We start from the raw sequence: 18,842 nt of genomic DNA on the forward strand, positions 1-18,842 counted from the left end.
TATTTCAGAAGCAAGTTTCAGGGGCAAATTCATGCAAACTTAAGAGAATATGAAATCTGGAAGAGTCTACATTACCCAACTAGATAAGAGTAGTGCAAGAGGCAGGAAAATGCAAGATGTGGGGTCAGATATTGTAGGATCTTGAGATGGGACCATGTGCTCTATCCACAGATGCCAAGCTAAGAGCCTGAAAGACTGGCATAGGCTTCTCATGTAGGACTGGGGATTAAAAAGAAGATCTCTCTGTCCACCGTCTTTACAGTTTTCCTAAGTAACAAACACAGATGATCCAACCCACCTCCCATTACACACCCCCAAGTTGTGTGACAAAAACAGAACAGGAGGAAGGGTGCAGGGATTTGAACAGGCAGGCAGGGCTTCAGACAGCCCCATGCAGGTTCTGGGGCGACAGACGGAATCAAAGAGCAGCCAGTGTTTTCTCACCTCCTGACTAGGTCTCCCAAGTACAGCAGATGGAGATGGAACTGGGAAAGGTCCAGGGGTTAGGACTGTGGAGGTGTCAGCTCTGATCAATACGGACTAAGAACTAAGCATCTGATGGAATCAAGAACAGAATGAGAGACCAAGGGGAAAAGAGACCCCTTTCAAACATCCCGTCCCACGCTCCTCAAGGAACCAAAGAGTTCAGAGGAGCCGGATGATGGGGTGTAGATCATGATAAAAACTCTGCCTTTGTCTGTTTTGGAGCTGCAGCACCCCTGAAGGATGAAAAGACACATTTTACATGTTGAAGGACAGAGTGCTAAGTTAGGGAGGAGAAAAATGCCCTCTGAGAGTTCACAAGAAATAAACTTGTTTTCCCACAGAACTCTCCCACTTAAGCAAAGTTTCCCAAACACTATTAATGGTGAGGTTTCCACTCTGCTCTTCTGAGCTCCGACCTGTGTTGGCACCTTTGATACGTTCCCATTCATTTGATTTTTTGCTATTTTTCACTTCACTCTCCAGAGCCCAGAGCTCTTTCCCTTGCTCCAAAATGGAGATAATATTCACAACAGAAACAGAAATTCGTACTCATAAAAAGAAAGGAACATGGTGTCCTGTGGCGTTTCCAGAATCCCAGTTCCTTGTTCAGCTGAGGAGTGAGGACATTACACATGGGTCTGGAGAAACATTTCACAAATTCATCCACCGCCTCCTTCTGAATACACAGGGAACAGTATAATATGCAGACATCTAGCTCTCTTCCTAGAACTACTGAATCAAAAAGCACAGGGGTAGAAAACAAGAAATTTGATACATTAAGAGTTTGCCATTGGGCTTTGTAAATACTGAAGCTCTGGAACAACTCCTAGTATATCATGAAATGGGCAAATTCCTGAAGAAAAGCAATTTTAAACTCCTGATGTCGAATCATAAAGCTGTTCATGTCTGAGTCAACAGGGCTTTCAGGTCAGTCAAGCACAACAGGGCCTCCCAAGAGGCACACAAGGGAAAATGCAAATATACGCAAGGGCAGATCCCAACTTCTGGAGGGAAGTTATCCTCACCCAGGGAGATCAGGTTCCTGCAGGTCTCCACCATCACGTCCCTGTACAAGGCCCTCTGAGCAGGGTCCAGGCATTCCCACTCCTCCTGAGAGAACGTGATGGCCACATCCTCAAAGGTCAACTGTCCCTGAAACAAAAGATACATCTCACCAAGGGGCCACGAGGAGAGTTCTTACCGTCACATAAAAGGAGAAGAGAGAGGATCAACCGGGTTGAAGCATGCATTCTGACAGATTTGAGTAAAGGTATTTTGAGCAAGTTATATGCCTGAAATTTTAGTTTCTTTGCTTCCACAAAAGATTACGATATCCTCTGAGTCAGTGTGGATTACTGGTTTTTGTGGATGATACATGAAATATACAAGTAAAAATGCAACATGGGCTGTCTACACAGGAGTGTCAGATATTACGTTCTACACCTTGAGGGTATTCAGCAGGCAGATGAGCTAGGACACGAGTGGTGTCTTCAGAGGCGACTCCACAGTGGCTTTACCGAGAGATCAGGATCTTAAAATTGTGATGAGGATAACAGAGAACAATGATGAAACGCGTGTGAACACTTCCTATGTGCTAAGCATTACGCTTGAGACTTTACGTATATTAACTTGTTATCAACATAATAGCTCATTAGAGAAAGACCTGTTCCCACTTTACAGAGGAGAAAACTGTGTCACAGACACTCTAAGAAACTCGCCTCAGATCGAACAGCTAAGAAATGACACAGCGAGCACCTGAACTCAGGTGGTCGGCCCCTAATCAAACCTAAACAATCAAACAGTTAAGTACAGCATGAAAAGTACCCTGACAGAGGGTTCCCTGAAAAACCCTGAAACGAGTACAAGGTGAACAACGTGCAAATGCATAAAAAGTCATATATAAATACATACGTGTGTACACATAATGTTACCATTTTTGCTACTATTTAAATTATTAATGGGATAGTGTAAAAGAGAATTAACATGTAATTTCAACTGCTAAAAAAATATAAACCTTATTTATAAAATGATATTTTATAAAAGCCATGGACTTGCACATCCATGCCCTAATGCACACACATGTAGACACACCATTCACTAAAATGAGAGCAGCTGTCTCAACATATTTTGGATTTTTTTAATTATCATTTTGATCAATATATTTCAACATCTCTGGGACAATGAAAATGTACTAAGTGTACTTAATTTAGTTTGTCAACATTATTCTATAGTAGGTTAGTAAAAAACAGGTACAAACATGAAGAAATATATAATGCTTTAATGTCTATAAAATACATATACTCAAATATACAAATATAATTTTATCCATTTAAATTTAAATATGTAGCTATTAAAAAAGCCAAACCAGGCTTTCCTGGTGGCGCAGTGGTTGAGAGTCCGCCTGCCGATGCAGGGGACACGGGTTCGTGCCCCGGTCCGGGAAGATCCCACATGCCGCGGAGCGGCTGGGCCCGTGAGCCGTGGCCGCTGAGCCTGCGCGTCCGGAGCCTGTGCTCCGCGACGGGAGAGACCACAACAGTGAGAGGCCCGCGTACTGCGAAAAAAAAAAAAAGCCAAACCGAGTTTGTTTATTCCAGTAATAAATATTGATTCAAAATTGGAAGGGTTATTAGTGGTGTACATTAATTTAACAGATTAAGGAAAGAAATTATCAAAATAGTAGAGCTGAAAAATTCTTGGATAATTAAAAATCATGACAAAGAGAATACAAAAAAAAAAAAACTTTTGTGGAGCAAGAACATACTGAAGCATCAGAGAAGATCGGCAAGTCCGAAGAAGGGCATGTCGGGAAGGACAGACAGAATAATCGATTGACGATACGACTGTACCTGACTCACGGCCATTTCTGACTCCTCCTTCTTTCCTCTCCCTCCTCTTCTGAGTTTCTTCCTCAGACAACGTGAGTCTTTAGAGGTTGACCTTGAAAGTTGAAAACAGGCTGTTTAATGCTTAGAATCGACACACCCCCTTCCTGAGTCACCACCACACACACAGGGAAGCCCTCAGCATGTGGAACAGACAGTCCTCTGCTGCCCACTGTCCCAGGAGGGGCTCAGGACAGTAACTCCCACACAGAGACCAACAGGTGAGTTTTCCACACTTTCCTTCAGATCTCGCTCCCCTCCTGGTGAGGCCCTCACGTCCCCAGCAGCAGCGGGCACCTCAGCTGGACCCGACGATCCCCTGCAGGTCACAGACCAGCCCTGATCCATCCCCACGCAGAGCAGAGCCCTCAGCCTCAGCCCAGATCTCAGCCCTCGGGAATGGGGGGACCCGGAGCCATGATGCTCAGTGACGGATCCAGATTGGACTCACCTGGGGCAACATAAATATTATCGAGCTTTGGTCCCACACTGACTACATGAAGCGGAATCCCTGGTCAGAGGGTACAAGACATGTGTATGCATAAAGCCTCGTCGATCTAATGGGAAGCCTGGGTGGAGCACCACGCACAGGAGGCAAGCCCAGCACGGCTCCCACTTGCTTATTCTTTCCCAGCTTTACTGAGGTGTAACTGACAAATGAAAATGGTGTAAATATAAGAGGCACGATGTGATTATTTGACAGATGTATACACTGTGAAATAATTATCACAATCAAGTAATTACACTTCCATCAACCCACAATTACCACTTTGTGTCTGAGTAGTGAGAACACTTAACATTTATTCTCTCTGCAAAATTCAAGCATATAGAAATACACTACGATTAACTAGTCAGCCTGCTGCAACCAGCTCCCCAGAACTTAACTCATTTTACAACTGAAAGTTCCCCCCTTTGACCAAAATCTCCCCATTTTCACCAACTCCCAGACCTTGGTAACCACCATTCTACTCTCTGGTTCTCTGAGTTTAACTTTTTCAGTTTCCACACATAAGCGAGATCAGACAGTACGTCTTTCTAGGTCTGGCTTAGTTTACTTAGCAGAATGTTCTCCAGGTTCCTCCACCGCGCCGTAAACGGCAGGATCCTTCCTTTTTACGGCTGAATAACAATAGTTCATGGTACGTATACAACACGTTTTTGTTATGCGTTTCTCTGTCACCAGACCTTCGTGCTGTTTCTACATGTTGGCTGCTACGACTAATGCAGGGATGCTCACAGGAGTGCAGGTATCTGCTTCCAAATACTGACTTTGTCTCCTTTGCATCAACAGCCAGAATGGGCTTGCTAGGCGGTCTGCCTGACCTCTTTTCAAGTTTTGAAGAAACCTCCACACTGAGTTCCACAACTGCTGTACCATTTACATTCCCACCAACAAGGTAGGAGGGTTCCCTTTTATCCCCACCCTTGCCAATACTTGTTATCTCTTATCTATTGGCTAATAGCCATTCTGAAAGGTGGGACACCTCCTGTGGGTCTGCTTCCCCTGAGGCCTGGTTCTCACCAGGACTCAGCCAGTGGAAGGAGAAGCAGCAGAAGGAAACGTGCAGAGCGGGCGTTATAGACCAGAGGTGGGGGTGAGGGTGTGGCTGGCATGTTAACTGGGAGGGGGGTGGTCAGAGAAGGCTCCACTCAGACGCTGACATCAGACCACAGACCTGGGGGAGGAAGCGTGTTTGCCATCTGGATCTGAGGGACAGCCCCTGTGAGGGCCCTGGGACAGTAGGAACCTTGACCCCAGGAAAAGGAAGGAGCCTTGGGTGGCTGCAGCAGGGTGAGGAGGAGGAGGCGGGCGGGAGGGGAGGTCAGAGAGGCACCGGGGGAAGATGAGGAGGAAGGGCCTTGGTCTCCAAGCATTTTTCTTCCGTAAGAAAAAAAGAAGTTTAGCAACGACGTATTCCATCACTCATTTTAAGTAAAGATCTAATATTTTTGTATCTTACATTTTAGAACAATTACACATAAGGTAGTGTTTTATATATTTTATATAATACCAAAATGTTCATCAGAGCCCCGGGAAGGATGGTGTCGCCCTTAAGCAAGATGTGTTAGACGGCAGGGGGAACACGGCCAGGGATCTCAAGGAGTCCGTTTCGGACAAATTAAGGCGGAGATGCCTGTTAGATGTCCCAGCAGAGACGTCGAGGACACAGCTGGACACAGGATTCCAGACTTTAAGGGAGAGATGTGGGCTTGAGAGGGCAAACTGGGAGACGGGCAGGTGGTGTTGAAAACTCATGAGAAGAAATGATGAGGAAAGGCAGAGGATGTAGACAAGGGAAGAGGTTCAACGACTCAAACGTTTGGATGCTGCCACGGTCAGAAACCAGGGTGCTCAGAAACATTCATCAGAGGACGGCGAGAAGGGAACAGGGAAGTGAGGAGAAAACTGAAGCAAACAGACTTTTCAAAGTTAAATCAGTCTTTCAAGAAAATCAGTCTTTCAAGGAAGAAGGAGTGATCCAGTGCGCAACATGCTGCCCATACGACAAGCAAGATGAGAAGAGGAAATAAATTATTCGATTGAGAGATGAGGAGGTCATTGGTGACTCTGGAAAAGAAAGTATCAGTGGATGGTGGATGTGAAAGCTTGATTGGGTGGGGTTCACAGGGGAACTAGAGGCAAGAATTGAAGACAAAAACAAGTTTGTAGTATACTGTGATCTGAAATGGAGCATAGAAAAAAGGTACTTAGTACTGGGGAAAATGTAGTTAATTAAGAATGCTTTGTTTTAAAGATGGTAGAGTGAGCTTCCCTGTTGGCACAGTGGTTGAGAATCCGCCTGCCAGTGCAGGGGACACGGGTTCCAGCCCTGGTCCAGGAGGATCCCACATGCCGCGGAGCAACTAAGCCTGTGCGCCACAACTACTGAGCCTGTGCTCTAGAGCCCTCGAGCCACAACTACTGAAACCCACATGCCTAGAGCCCGTGCTCTGCAACAAGAGAAGCCACTGCAATGAGAAGCCCGAGCACCGCAATGAAGAGTAGCCCCCACTTGCTGCAACTAGAGAAAGCCCGCGCGCAGCAGTAAAGACCCAACGCAGCCAAAATAAAATTAATTAAAAAAAAATAAGAAAGAGTGCTACTTCCAATAAAACATCTTTAAAAAAAGATGGTAGAGTGCATAAAAAGGTTTTGGGGTGTGTGTGTTGGTCCTTGTAAGATAGGCAACACCACCGTTTGTGAATGCTGATGAAAATAAACCCCTAAAAGCCAAATGCATGATGCAGCGGAGGAAGGATGCCATGCCGTCCTGACACAAAGTGAAGTTGGCAACAAGGGCACGATCGCAGTGTCAGCCGCAGCCAGGAGCAGGGACAGACCCTTCACAGGGGATACTGGGGAGAGAACACGGGCCCTGAGGCAGACGGGTGAGCCGGTTAGAGGAGATCTCTTCCCTTCGCTCCGGGGGCTCAATGAAGAAGAAACAGGGTCTCTGAGAGAAAAGATGGAAGAGGATGACTTGACTTAGGAGGGCCTGTAAAGGCAAGGCATGGAGCAGACACATAGGGAACGTGAGGAATCTGAAGGGACACCAGTCAGTCTGGGGTGTGCTTTTCTCCAGCTGTGATGAGCCACACGGGGACAGCACAGAGGAGGCACAGCTGGATGTGATGGGGATGCCAGGGAGGGCAAGGAAGTAGAGGGTCACAGGAGAATGAGTGCACACACGTCCTTTGCTTTGGGGCATCTGACTTGCACAGCTGTAGGTAAGTGACAGGGTGTACTTGTCTCCATTATGGACAAGCAACCTGGATAAGGTAGGGGAGTGTATTCCATTGGCTTATCATTTTACCCCTGATGCAGACAAAACAAGCCTGGACTATAGGACATACTCCATATGTAGTCAGCAAATTAATGAGGAGAACACAGAGTGAAACTCGTACACCCTCCAGCATGGTCTTCACTTCGGGGGACAGATGTGTGCAGGGGTCCTCCGCCCTGGAAAGAGTGAGGAAGGAGCTGACCAGGAACAGCAGACGCGGGTCTAGCCAAGGGTCCTCTATCCAGACAAAGCCCCTTACCCTCAACAAGTGCAAAGGGCAAATGTAAGTTCAACCGGGACTGCAGTGACCTCAACCAAGGGGCAGCTGCCTCAGGCTGAGCAAGACCCATTTCGGAAATAAAAGAGCCTAAAATCAGCAGAAAAAGGAGAGGCCTCCCGGCTGCCTAGACCCCTCGATGGAGAAAAGGTCTCAGTGTCTAGGATTTCTCACTCTGCAATGACATTGGCTTAAAAAAAATTCACAACCTGGGACTTCCCTGGCAGCCCAGTGGTTAAGACTCTGTGCTTCCAATGCAGGGGGGCGCAGGTTCGATCCCTGGTCAGGGAAGTAAGATCCCGTACGCTGCGGTGGTGCCGGGGGGTGGGAGGGTCACAGCCTGAAATCCTGACTTGATTGGGTTGGTTGGGATTGTGCAAAGCAACAGCAGAAGCACAGCAGGAAGTGGGTGTCTGACACAACAGTAGAGGGGAAGCTGGAAGACGTGAGGGAGGCAAGGCACAAAGAGAGAAAACACTTTTCTTCCTCAAGCCACCCACCTGGGAAACCCCCATCACTGCCATTCCAGCGAACACAACAGAGGGACGTGTAGGAAGGGTGAGTGTGTGTTGGGTAGGAACACAAGTTCCTTCCTGTCATCGGACCTCATCAGCTCACCCCAGTCTACACTCTACTAACTGCTGAGCCCCAGATCCACTGGTGAGTGTGAACAGGGCTTTTCCTTCATCCCGCTCCTGAGTCTTCCCGCAAACACCAGGGCTGTAACTCCCCAAAGGAGGCTCCCCTTCCCGTCTCCAGATTCCCTTCTCAGACCATAGCAGCCCTTCTCAGACCACAGCAGCCCTTCTCATTGGTTCCGCGTTTAGTTTAACACACCTCTGCTCCCCAGCTGCCTTGTGACTGTTGTGTGTGTGTGTGTCTGTGTGTGTGTGTGTGTGTGTGTGGTGTTTTGGGACAGACGTGCAGAGGACAGTAGAGAACCCACCACTGGCCTGGCAGGAAGAAAGTAGAAGCTGCATGTTCCCAACAATGAGCCCTTGTACGTCAATTCACCTTGGTGGTGACCGCCCCTGATTCCTGGAACAATCCTTCCCCGAGTCACAGGGCGTTATGGCCCCTCTCAAGTTGTGCCCATAGACACAGCCCCCACAGGTCCTCCCTATGAAACCTTTTTTCCATCTGCAGCTTAAGACACAATGTTTCCCTTCTGGAGTCATACAGACTTACGAAGCCTCATGCGGCCCAAGGCACTCCCAAGACACCCCATAAGGATCCCTTATCCTACTATGAACCCCCACAAAACATTCCAAACCCTAAGAACTCATGCGTTTAGATGAAACAGTACACATGAAGACCCTCGAGGACCCACTAGACTGAAGACACTATATTTTCATTCAGTGACCTCAGCACAAACACTGTCATCTCCCAAAACCACTACTAACAGAGGTGTCTCCAGTGATGCACATGTCCCAACAAGACCCCAACATCTTTGAAGAAAACACTCCAAATTCTTTTTCATATCTTCCAAAATGCTACTGGAACTTTCTTCACCTGCAACTCAAAATATCTCAAAACACACAAAAGGTAACCCACAAAATGATCTCTGAAGGTTTTCCCTGTAATTACTATATGGGAGGCATGATGATTCTTGCCTTCCCAAAAGATCCCACAGACGTCACTGAGTGGCGTGGATTCTGTGGGGCACCCTCTAGGCACCCGTTAGGACCAACACACCATCCTCCTGCTCTCCCTGTGGGCTCAGCTCAGGCCTTGATTCCGACAACATCGCAGCAATACGTTTCTCTCTGCCAAATCCACTGCCTTCATTCCTCCACAGGTGTCATCACGAGTTACTCGATTAAACCCATGCGTGCAAATCTCAGTCTCTGCATCTGTGTCCCAGGAAACGTGAGCTAAGACACTAGGGCACCCCAAACCGTTCCATGCAGCCCACAACCACCCATAAACCCACGTGCAGATGCTCCAGCCAGGACTGCAGCATCCCTTGCCAACAGCTCCACACACCCCATGATCCCACAGCTCTGCTTGGGACAGGTGCACACACCATTCACTGGGCTCCTCTAGAGGCCCACACTTACTTCCGTATCCCTCCGGCAGACACCTACAGGCCCCGCCCCACTTTCTCCATTTTTCCTCCTCTCCTCCATGCATGCATGAGCAAACAGGGCTGAAAGGCACAGAGACCTATGGGCACAGGATCGCGAGAGGAACACACGCAAGCTGCAAACTGAAGGACACTGGGCATTCAGTATGGATATCAAGAAGCTGGTCCTCCTGGGGAAACGCTGAAAGGGGTCAGCTTAGAAATAAGCTCTGGGCAAACGTCTTCATCATGAATAGAGGGGCTCTGTTGGAAGAAGGCTCCAGGTCAATCCAGCCCATCCTTCATCACTTGCAGAGAACCGACAAGAGGTACTTGAGAGGAACACCTACTTAGCAGCTCACAGATCACATAAAAGGGAAGAAAACGCAATACTAGATTGACTGATGGAACTCACTTTCAACTGTTAAAAGATCGCTGACATCCTTACCAAGTACTCAATGAAACAGGCCCTCACCCATCCTCCACGTTGCCATCTGTTCTCACTCACTCTTATTTTCTCCTCAGTTTTCCTATTTCTATGTCAACCGCTCTGCCTCTGCTTCTCCTGATCCCCCTCGCCCACATATTTACCGTGATGTCGACTGAATTAAGAGGCCCGCCCAGCAGAAGTGCACATTTTCCAGCGGGGTGGAATTTGAGACCGAAGAACACTGAGCGTCACACGGCTGGCCCAGGTCACCTCCCCCTATGCGGGGTGAGGGGAAGGGCTGACTAAGAAGCGGAGGCCGGGGGAGCAGAAGGACCGGCCTGAGGAAGACATGAAAAAAGACGGGCGTGGAGGGAGGGGGGGGGGTCTCAGGAGAAGGGCGGGCTCTCCAGAATCCCGGGACCGGGGACAGGACGCGGGCTCTCCGGGAGCGGGGCGGCCAGGGCTGCCCTCCAGGGGCCGAGAGGGCGAGGCTGGGGTGGAGCGAATCCACCTCGCAGAAGACGACTTCACAGGGGGGGGCGGAGGTCAGTAAAGGATTTTAACCAGGAAAATGCAGCGAAAAAGAAGCGAAAAGAAAAGCCAAAGGAACGAACTAGCCTCAGAGCGATTTCAAACCCAGAGGGAAACAACCCCTGCCCTGTGACGACGACTTCTGGACTTACTTGGGGCCGAGGGGCAGGTGCGGTGATTTTAAGGTCCGTAGTGACTCCCACACCCAGAGGATAGGTTGGGGTGGGGGTTGTGAAGCGCAAATTTACACTAGAAAGAACGAACGTACGCTCCGCCTGTGACCTTCGCTCCGCGCTCTCCGGTTCCGGGTCCGTTGGCAACTGCGCACGAGCGCAGTTGAGCGGCGGGGGCGGGGCCTGGGCGGAGCGCTACCGCGAGGGGCGGGACGTGGGAGCCCAGGTCTGCGCGGCCCCAGGAGAAGGCGGGGGAGGGTGCGTCCCTCCGCCTCGCTGCGAAGGCGTAGCTTTCGGCTTTAGGAATACTTGAGTGTCTTTTGCGTTTTATGACGCAGCGTTGTTCCCTGCCTGGATTAAGTTACTGTCTCTAACCGTAAAGCTTAACTGTTGTGTGAAACACTTATCATGTTAATAAGATGTTTTCCTCTTAACAAGTTGAAAACGGTTTAAGTCAAAAGCTATTTGTGCCAGTGAGTTGCGCCCCAGTCCTGCTACTGAGGCTGAAGCAATTCAGTGGTGAGGGATCGCTGGTTGGATCCAGGAACATTTCCTGCAATTGGATTTAATTTAAGCAGTTCAAGTAAACCAGAGCTGGAGTTGTCTGTGTAGCAAAGCTGACTAGAATGTGACATACAAAACTCTGCCTCTGAATAATGCCATTTGCAGTAACATGGATGGACCTAAAGATTATCATACTAAGTGAAGTAAGTCAGAAACAGAAAGACAAATTTCATATGATATCGCTTATATGTGGAATCTTAAAAAATGATACAAATGAACTTATTTACAAAACAGAAACAGACTCACAGACTTAGAGAAGGAACTTATGGTACCGGGGAGAAAGGGTAGAGGGAGTTTGGGGTTGACATGTACACACTGCTATATATAAAATAGATAACCAACAAGGACCTACTGTATAGCACAGGAAACTCTGCTCAATATTCTGTATTAACTTAATGGGAAAATAATTTTAAAAAGAATAGATACATGTATATGTGTAACTGAATCACTTTGCTCTACGCCTGAAACTAACACAACATTGTTAATCAACTATACTCCAATATAAAATAAAAAATTTAAAAAAATATATAAATACTTTTTTCAGAAAAAAAATCCAACCAAAAGCAAAACCAAAACTCTGCCTCTATAGATTCAGCCACTTCATACTGACACCCTACTTAACAGCATTTCCATTTCTATTCCCTGTTCTCGCAGGAGGCCAACTGAACACTGCTCAGTTCCAGAGATTCATAGGGACAAGACTGATAAAAGCAGTTTTCACATATTCAGATATAGGGAAGTCATTCTGGCTTATACCTGAGTTAACTTGAATTTGATGTTAACTTGAATTTGATGTTAACTAAAATAGCGTGTTTGTGGCCCAGCAAACATACATTGTACATCTGCTTTAATTATTAAAGAAAAGGGCACATTGACCAGAACTAAAGAGTGTTCATCCTAAAAATAAAGATTAAATGCCTCTCTTCTTGGGATGCAGATGCTGGTTCTCCTTTGATGATAAGACTCCTTTCCCAGGTGCCAAGGCTATGCTTGCTGACTTGCTGGAGTACGTGTTGATCTGTTCTTTTTTTTTTTTTTTTTTTTGAAACCTGTAGAAATGTAACCCTGACTTGTTTAATGTTCTTTGTCCTGACAAGATATAAAAGTGTGGCAGAAAACCCTGCTTCTCTGAAGCAGTTTCTCAGAGTAATCTGGGAAGCAGGCTCTGGGCTAGTCCTCAGTTTGGCTCAAATAAACGTCATTTCTATTCTTATTATTGATTGTTTACTGATTATTTTCGTCGACAAGACGGGGTCTGAGACTGGAGGCCTGAGGCATGTGATAATTTAGGTCGGTAACCATTGCTTTTAAAATAAGGATATTTTGTTACAATTAAATTATAAATTACATTGTTTTCTTTTTGCTAAAATGTTTTTAATTATTTGCCTTCTTAAAACCAACTCTTGATCCCGGGGGAAGATGGCTGGAGAGTAAGACGCGGAGATCAACTTCCTCCCCACAGATACATCAGAAATTCATCTACCCGTGGAACAACTCCTACAGAACACCTACTGAACGCTGACAGAAGACCTCAGACCCCCCCAAAAGGCAAGAAACTCCCCCACATACCTGGGTAGGGCAAAAGAAAAAAGAATAAACAGAGACAAAAGGATAGGGACGGGACCTGCACCAGTGGGAGGGAGCCGTGAAGGAGGAAAGGTTTCCACACACTAGGAAGCCCCTTCTCGGGCGGAGACTGCGGGTGGCGGAGGGGGAAAGCTTCGGAGTAGCGAGGAGAGCGCAGCCATAGTGCGGAGGGCAAAGCGGAGAGATTCCCCGCACAGAGGATCGGTGCCCTCAGGCACAAATTTTTAGAAAGGTGTAACCTGCCAAGACTGACTCAGGAAGAAATAGAAAATATGAATAGACCAATCACAAGCACTGAAATTGAAACTGTGATTAAAAATCTTCCAACAAACAAAAGCCCAGGACCAGATGGCTTCACAGGCGAATTCTATCAAACATTTAGAGAAGAGCTAACACCTATCCTTCTCAAACTCTTCCAAAATATAGCAGAGGGAGGAACACTCCCAAACTCATTCTACGAGGCCACCATCACCTTGATACCAAAACCAGGCAAGGATGTCACAAAGAAAGAAAACTACAGGCCAATAACACTGATGAATATAGATGCAAAAATCCTCAACAAAATACTAGCAAACAGAATCCAACAGCACATTAAAAGGATCATACACCATGATCAAGTGGGGTTTATTCCAGGAATTCAAGGATTCTTCAATATATGCAAATCAATCAACGTGATACACCATATTAACAAATTGAAGGAGAAAAACCATATGATCATCTCAATAGATGCACAGAAAGCTTTTGACAAAATTCAACACCCATTTATGATAAAAACCCTGCAGAAAATAGGCATAGAGGGAACTTTCCTCAACATAATAAAGGCCATATATGACAAACCCACAGCCAACATCGTCCTCAATGGTGAAAAACTGAAACCATTTCCACTAAGATCGGGAACAAGACAAGGCTGCCCACTCTCACCACTCTTATTCAACATAGTTTTGGAAGTTTTAGCCACAGCAATCAGAGAAGAAAAGGAAATAAAAGGAATCCAAATTGGAACAGAAGAAGTAAAGCTGTCACTGTTTGCAGATGACATGATACTATACATAGAGAATCCTAAAGATGCTACCAGAAAACTACTAGAGCTAATCAATGAATTTGGTAAAGTAGCAGGATACAAAATTAATGCACAGAAATATCTGGCATTCCTGTACACTAATGATGAAAAATCTGAAAGTGAAATCAAGAAAACACTCCCATTTACCATTGCAACAAAAACAATAAAATATCTAGGAATAAACCTACCTAAGGAGACAAAAGACTTGTATGCAGAAAATTATAAGACACTGATGAAAGAAATTAAAGATGATACAAATAGATGGAGAGATATACCATGTTCCTGGATTGGAAGAATCAATATTGTGAAAATGACTCTACTACCCAAAGCAATCTACAGTTTCAATGCAATCCCTATCAAACTACCACTGGCATTTTACACAGAACTAGAACAAAAAATTTCAAAATTTGTTTGGAAAAACAAAAGACCCCGAATAGCCAAAGCAATCTTGAGAACGAAAAACGGAGCTGGAGGAATCAGGCTCCCTGACTTCAGACTATACTACAAAGCTACAGTAATCAAGACAGTGTGGCACTGGCACAAAAACAGAAAGATAGATCAATGGAACAGGATAGAAAGCCCAGAGATAAACCCACGCACATATGGTCAACTTATCTTCGATAAAGGAGGCAGGAATGTACAGTGGAGAAAGGACAGCCTCTTCAATAAGTGGTGCTGGGTAAACTGGACAGGGACATGTAAAAGTATGAGATTAGATCATTCCCTAACACTATACACAAAAATAAGCTCAAAATGGATTAAAGACCTAAATGTAAGGCCAGAAACTATCAAACTCTTAGAGGAAAACATAGGCAGAACACTCTATGACATAAATCACAGCAAGATCCTTTTGGACCCACCTCCTAGAGAAATGGAAATAAAAACAAAGATAAACAAATGGGACCTAATGAAACTTAAAAACTTTTGCACAGCAAAGGAAACCATAAACAAGACCAAAAGACAACCCTCAGAATGGGAGAAAATATTTGCAAATGAAGCAACTGACAAAGGATTAATCTCCAAAATTTATAAGCAGCTCATGCAGCTCAATAGTAAAAAAATAAACAACCCAATCCAAAAATGGGCAGAAGACTTAAATAGGCATTTCTCCAAAGAAGATATACAGACTGCCAACAAACACATGAAAGAATGCTCAACATCATTAATCATTAGAGAAATGCAAATCAAAACTACAATGAGATATCATCTCACACCAGTCAGAATGGCCATCATCAAAAAATCTAGAAACAGTAAATGCTGGAGAGGGTGTAGAGAAAAGGGAACACTCTTGCACTGCTGGTGGGAATGTGAATTGGTACAGCCACTATGGAGAACAGTATGGAGGTTCCTTAAAAAACTAAAAATAGAACTACCATATGACCCAGCAATCCCACTACTAGGCATATACCCTGAGAAAACCATAATTCAAAAAGAGACATGTACCAAAATGTTCATTGCAGCTCTATTCACAATAGCCCGGAGATGGAAACAACCTAAGTGTCCATCATCGGATGAATGGATAAAGAAGATGTGGCACATATATACAATGGAATATTACTCAGCCATAAAAAGAAACGAAACTGAGCTATTTGTAATGAGGTGGATAGACCTAGAGTCTGTCATACAGAGTGAAGTAAGTCAGAAAGAGAAAGACAAATACCGTATGCTAACACATATATATGGAATCTAAGAAAAAAACAAATGTCATGAAGAACCTAGGGGTAAAACAGGAATAAAGACACAGACCTACTTGAGAATGGACTTGAGGATATGGGGAGGGGGAAGGGTAAGCTGTGACAATGCGAGAGAGAGGCATGGACATATATACAGTACCAAACGTAAGGTAATAGTGGGAAGCAGCTGCATAGCACAGGGAGATCAGCTCGGTGCTTTGTGACCACCTGGAGAGGTGGGATAGGGAGGGTGGGAGGGAGGGAGACGCAAGAGGGAAGGGATGTGGGAACAAATGTATATGTATGACTGATTCACTTTGTTATAAAGCAGAAACTAATAATAAAAAAATTAATTAAAAAAAAAAACCCAACTCTTGGGGACTCTCCTGAAGGTCCAGTGGTTAAGACTCTGCGGTTCCACTGCAGGGGCGTGGTTTCGATCCCTGGTCGGGGAACTGAGATCCTGCATGCCGTGTGGTGCAGCCAAAACAAACAAACAAACAAATAAAACCAACTCTTTCCCCGAGTTTTATTGAGATATAATTGATATACTTCACTGTATAAGTTTAAGGTGTATAGCATAACGGTTTGACTTACATATATTGTGACATAATTATTGCAATAAGTTTAATCAGTATCCATCATCTCATATAGATACAATAAAAAGGGAAGGCACAAAAGAAATTTTTCATTTTTGATGGAAACTGCATGTCTTTATAAGTTATAAATGTTGTGATCGATTACCTTCAAATATCTTTCAGAAAAACTTGTTTACATCCTAATATGCTTAAGTCAATAATATCTAAATATAATTTCATAGTATCTGTACGTTCATTTTGAGAATATTAGAAAGTTTACTTTTAATTTAAAAATGGTGACATATGTTAGCTCTTTTCTGTGTTTTCCATTTCTGCACGTTCTGTCAGGTGTGGATGACAAACCCTGTAAATATATAGTCTTGAGAAGACTTTGGGATTTATTTTCACCTAAAGAATAATCAATTTTGCAATATATGTAAGGCATTTAGTAGGGAGGTATAGTCTTTTTAATATGAACCCTAAAGAAAGTAAGCATGCAATAATTCATTTCTATTATGGTTTATCACAGGGTACTGAATATATTTCCCTCAGTTATACAGTAGGACCTTGTTGTTTATCCATTCTATATACAATAGTTCGCATCTGCTAATCCCAAACTCCCAATCCATCCCTCCCCTAATCCCCTCCCCCTTGACAACCACAAGTCTGTCCTCTATGTCTGTGAGTCTGTTAGAAATACTCTATGTGAGTAAAACTATAAAACATTCCTGAAATATATGAAAGTAGGTATAAACAAATGAAAATTGGCATCTTGCTCTTGGTTGGAAAAACTCAATATTACAAAAAGATCAATTCTCCTTAAGCTAATTAATAAAATTACTGTCTCCCTGTATAGACAACTTCAGTTAGTTTTGGAGCTAGCAACGTTATTGCAAAACTCTTGCAGAATGAAGAGCAAATAAGAAGAGCCACAAAAACTCTAGAAATGAATCAAAATGAGAGAGGCTATCTCTAGGGGATATGATTATTCATGAGTAGACTGACAGATCAGTGCAGCTAAAATTTATGCCAAAATGCATAAGAAAAGTTAATAAGCAGCAAAACTACAGCGGAGCTATCATTAATACTTTATATTTGGGAAATGGAGATTCCTACCAAAATGACAACAGGTTGGGACTTCCCTGGTGGCGCAGTGGTTAAGAATCCGCCTGCCAGTGCAGGGGACACGGGTTCGAGCCCTGGTCCAGGAAGATGTCACATGCCACGGAGCAACTAAGCCTGTGCGCCACAACTACTGAGCCTGCGTTCTAGAGCCCGAGAGCCACACCTACTAAGCCCACATGCCACAACTACTGAAGCCCGCACGCCTAGAGCCCGTGCTCCACAACGAAAGAAGCCACGGCAATGAGAAGCCCGCTCGCCACAACTAAAGAAAGCCCGCATGCAGCAACGAAGACCCAACGCAGCCAAAAATAAATAAATAAAATAAATTAAACAGAAATTTTGAGCTAGTTTAAGTTACATTTACAAATATTTGATTTGTAAGCACTTACTTGTAAGTCAGTTCAATAGAGCTCCTTTAGAAGTTAATTTTAATAACACCATCTGGAGTTAGGGACATATCACATTTATTATGTATAGATAGACATACATTCATCCAGATAGACACAGAGAGCTTTTTGGTTTTTTTGTTTTTGTTTTGGCCACGCTGCACAGCATGTGGGATCTTAGTTCCCCGACCAGGGATTGAACCCGGGCCCACTGCAGTGGAAGCACAGGGTCTTAACCATTGGACTGCCAGGAAAGTCCCCTAGACAGAGATCTCAGTTTTCCTGCTTCAGTTTAAAAGTCCTTCCCCCTCCCCCCTCCTTTGTTTTTTTCCAGCTTTAAATTCTACTAATTGACCCAAGGCTGTAGGTCAGGCAACGTGGGCTACATTTCAAGGATATGTAAGAGTTGTAAATTTTAAGCTTTCTCCTGGGAGTACTTTTGTTCTCCCAAGGTCAGAATTGAAAAGATTAAACCAGCTTTCTCTACAGTTTTGGAGTGTCAATAGAGTGCCATCCTGGCCATTTAAAAGTTAAATGCTTGCAAGTATTGGCTTTGTTCCAACTGCACACGAAGCTGGCCAGAGTTCCAGTGAGTGGCTGTTTTATTAGTGAGATGTTCAGCCTTTGAAGTGCAGTTTCTCTTTATTACTTTGGGAGCCTAATTCAGATATAATCTGAACAACTTTCTGAGGGCACTGTGATGGGTCGCATGTGTGCTGCTCCTGAGTCTAGCTCCCCAAGGAGTTACTCTTGGGTCGGTTTGAGCCTCTTACATGTCTCGGTTTCTCCCTCCAGCAAAAACTGCTGTGCCCCTCGGCGGCGAGCAGAATTTGCTTAATGGTTGTAGTGGGGTCCCTTGTGGGACCGCAGCACATCTAAAGGATTGATCCTCAAATATGTCCACTAGGTTCTCAATCACCTGAGAAGGCCTTGTGGCTGGAAGGAGTAAGCGTTCCTTTCTCAGTCTCTCATTCTACTATCAAATGGTTTGTTCAGATTATATATAATCTTTTTAATTTAAGACAAATTTTTAAAAAGACCAGCCAACCCAATTCACTCCAAAGTTCCCCCCCAGGTCCCTGCCTAGGGAATGTACCATACTCCCTCTTACGACTCCAAGTCCCAAGAAAAAAACAGCTCGAATAGAATTCAGGATGTCATGTAAAGCAATGATGTCTGAACATCAGGAGAAATCACCAAAGCAGCTGAGGAGTACCGAGAAGTGGATGTGTCTCAA

At 44.8% G+C, this 18,842-nt stretch overlaps 1 protein-coding gene across 1 annotated transcript in view; it reads right to left on the minus strand.

The window, feature by feature from the left end:
• LOC309794821 (uncharacterized protein) overlaps positions 1 to 18,842 on the minus strand; it is a gene marked incomplete at its 5' end in the record, with an annotated part of 37,250 nt that overhangs the window by 16,837 nt on the left and 1,571 nt on the right. Inside the window, 3 exons of the mRNA XM_082606702.1 lie at positions 1,512 to 1,638; positions 3,336 to 3,426; positions 10,728 to 10,979. Of these exons, the coding sequence (XP_082462828.1) occupies positions 1,512 to 1,638; positions 3,336 to 3,426; positions 10,728 to 10,979 (470 nt within the window). The remainder of the gene's footprint in view (positions 1 to 1,511; positions 1,639 to 3,335; positions 3,427 to 10,727; positions 10,980 to 18,842) is intronic.

Source organism: Mesoplodon mirus, assembly GCF_964341445.2.
Source record: "Mesoplodon mirus genome assembly, chromosome: 19".
NCBI lineage: Eukaryota > Metazoa > Chordata > Mammalia > Artiodactyla > Ziphiidae > Mesoplodon > Mesoplodon mirus.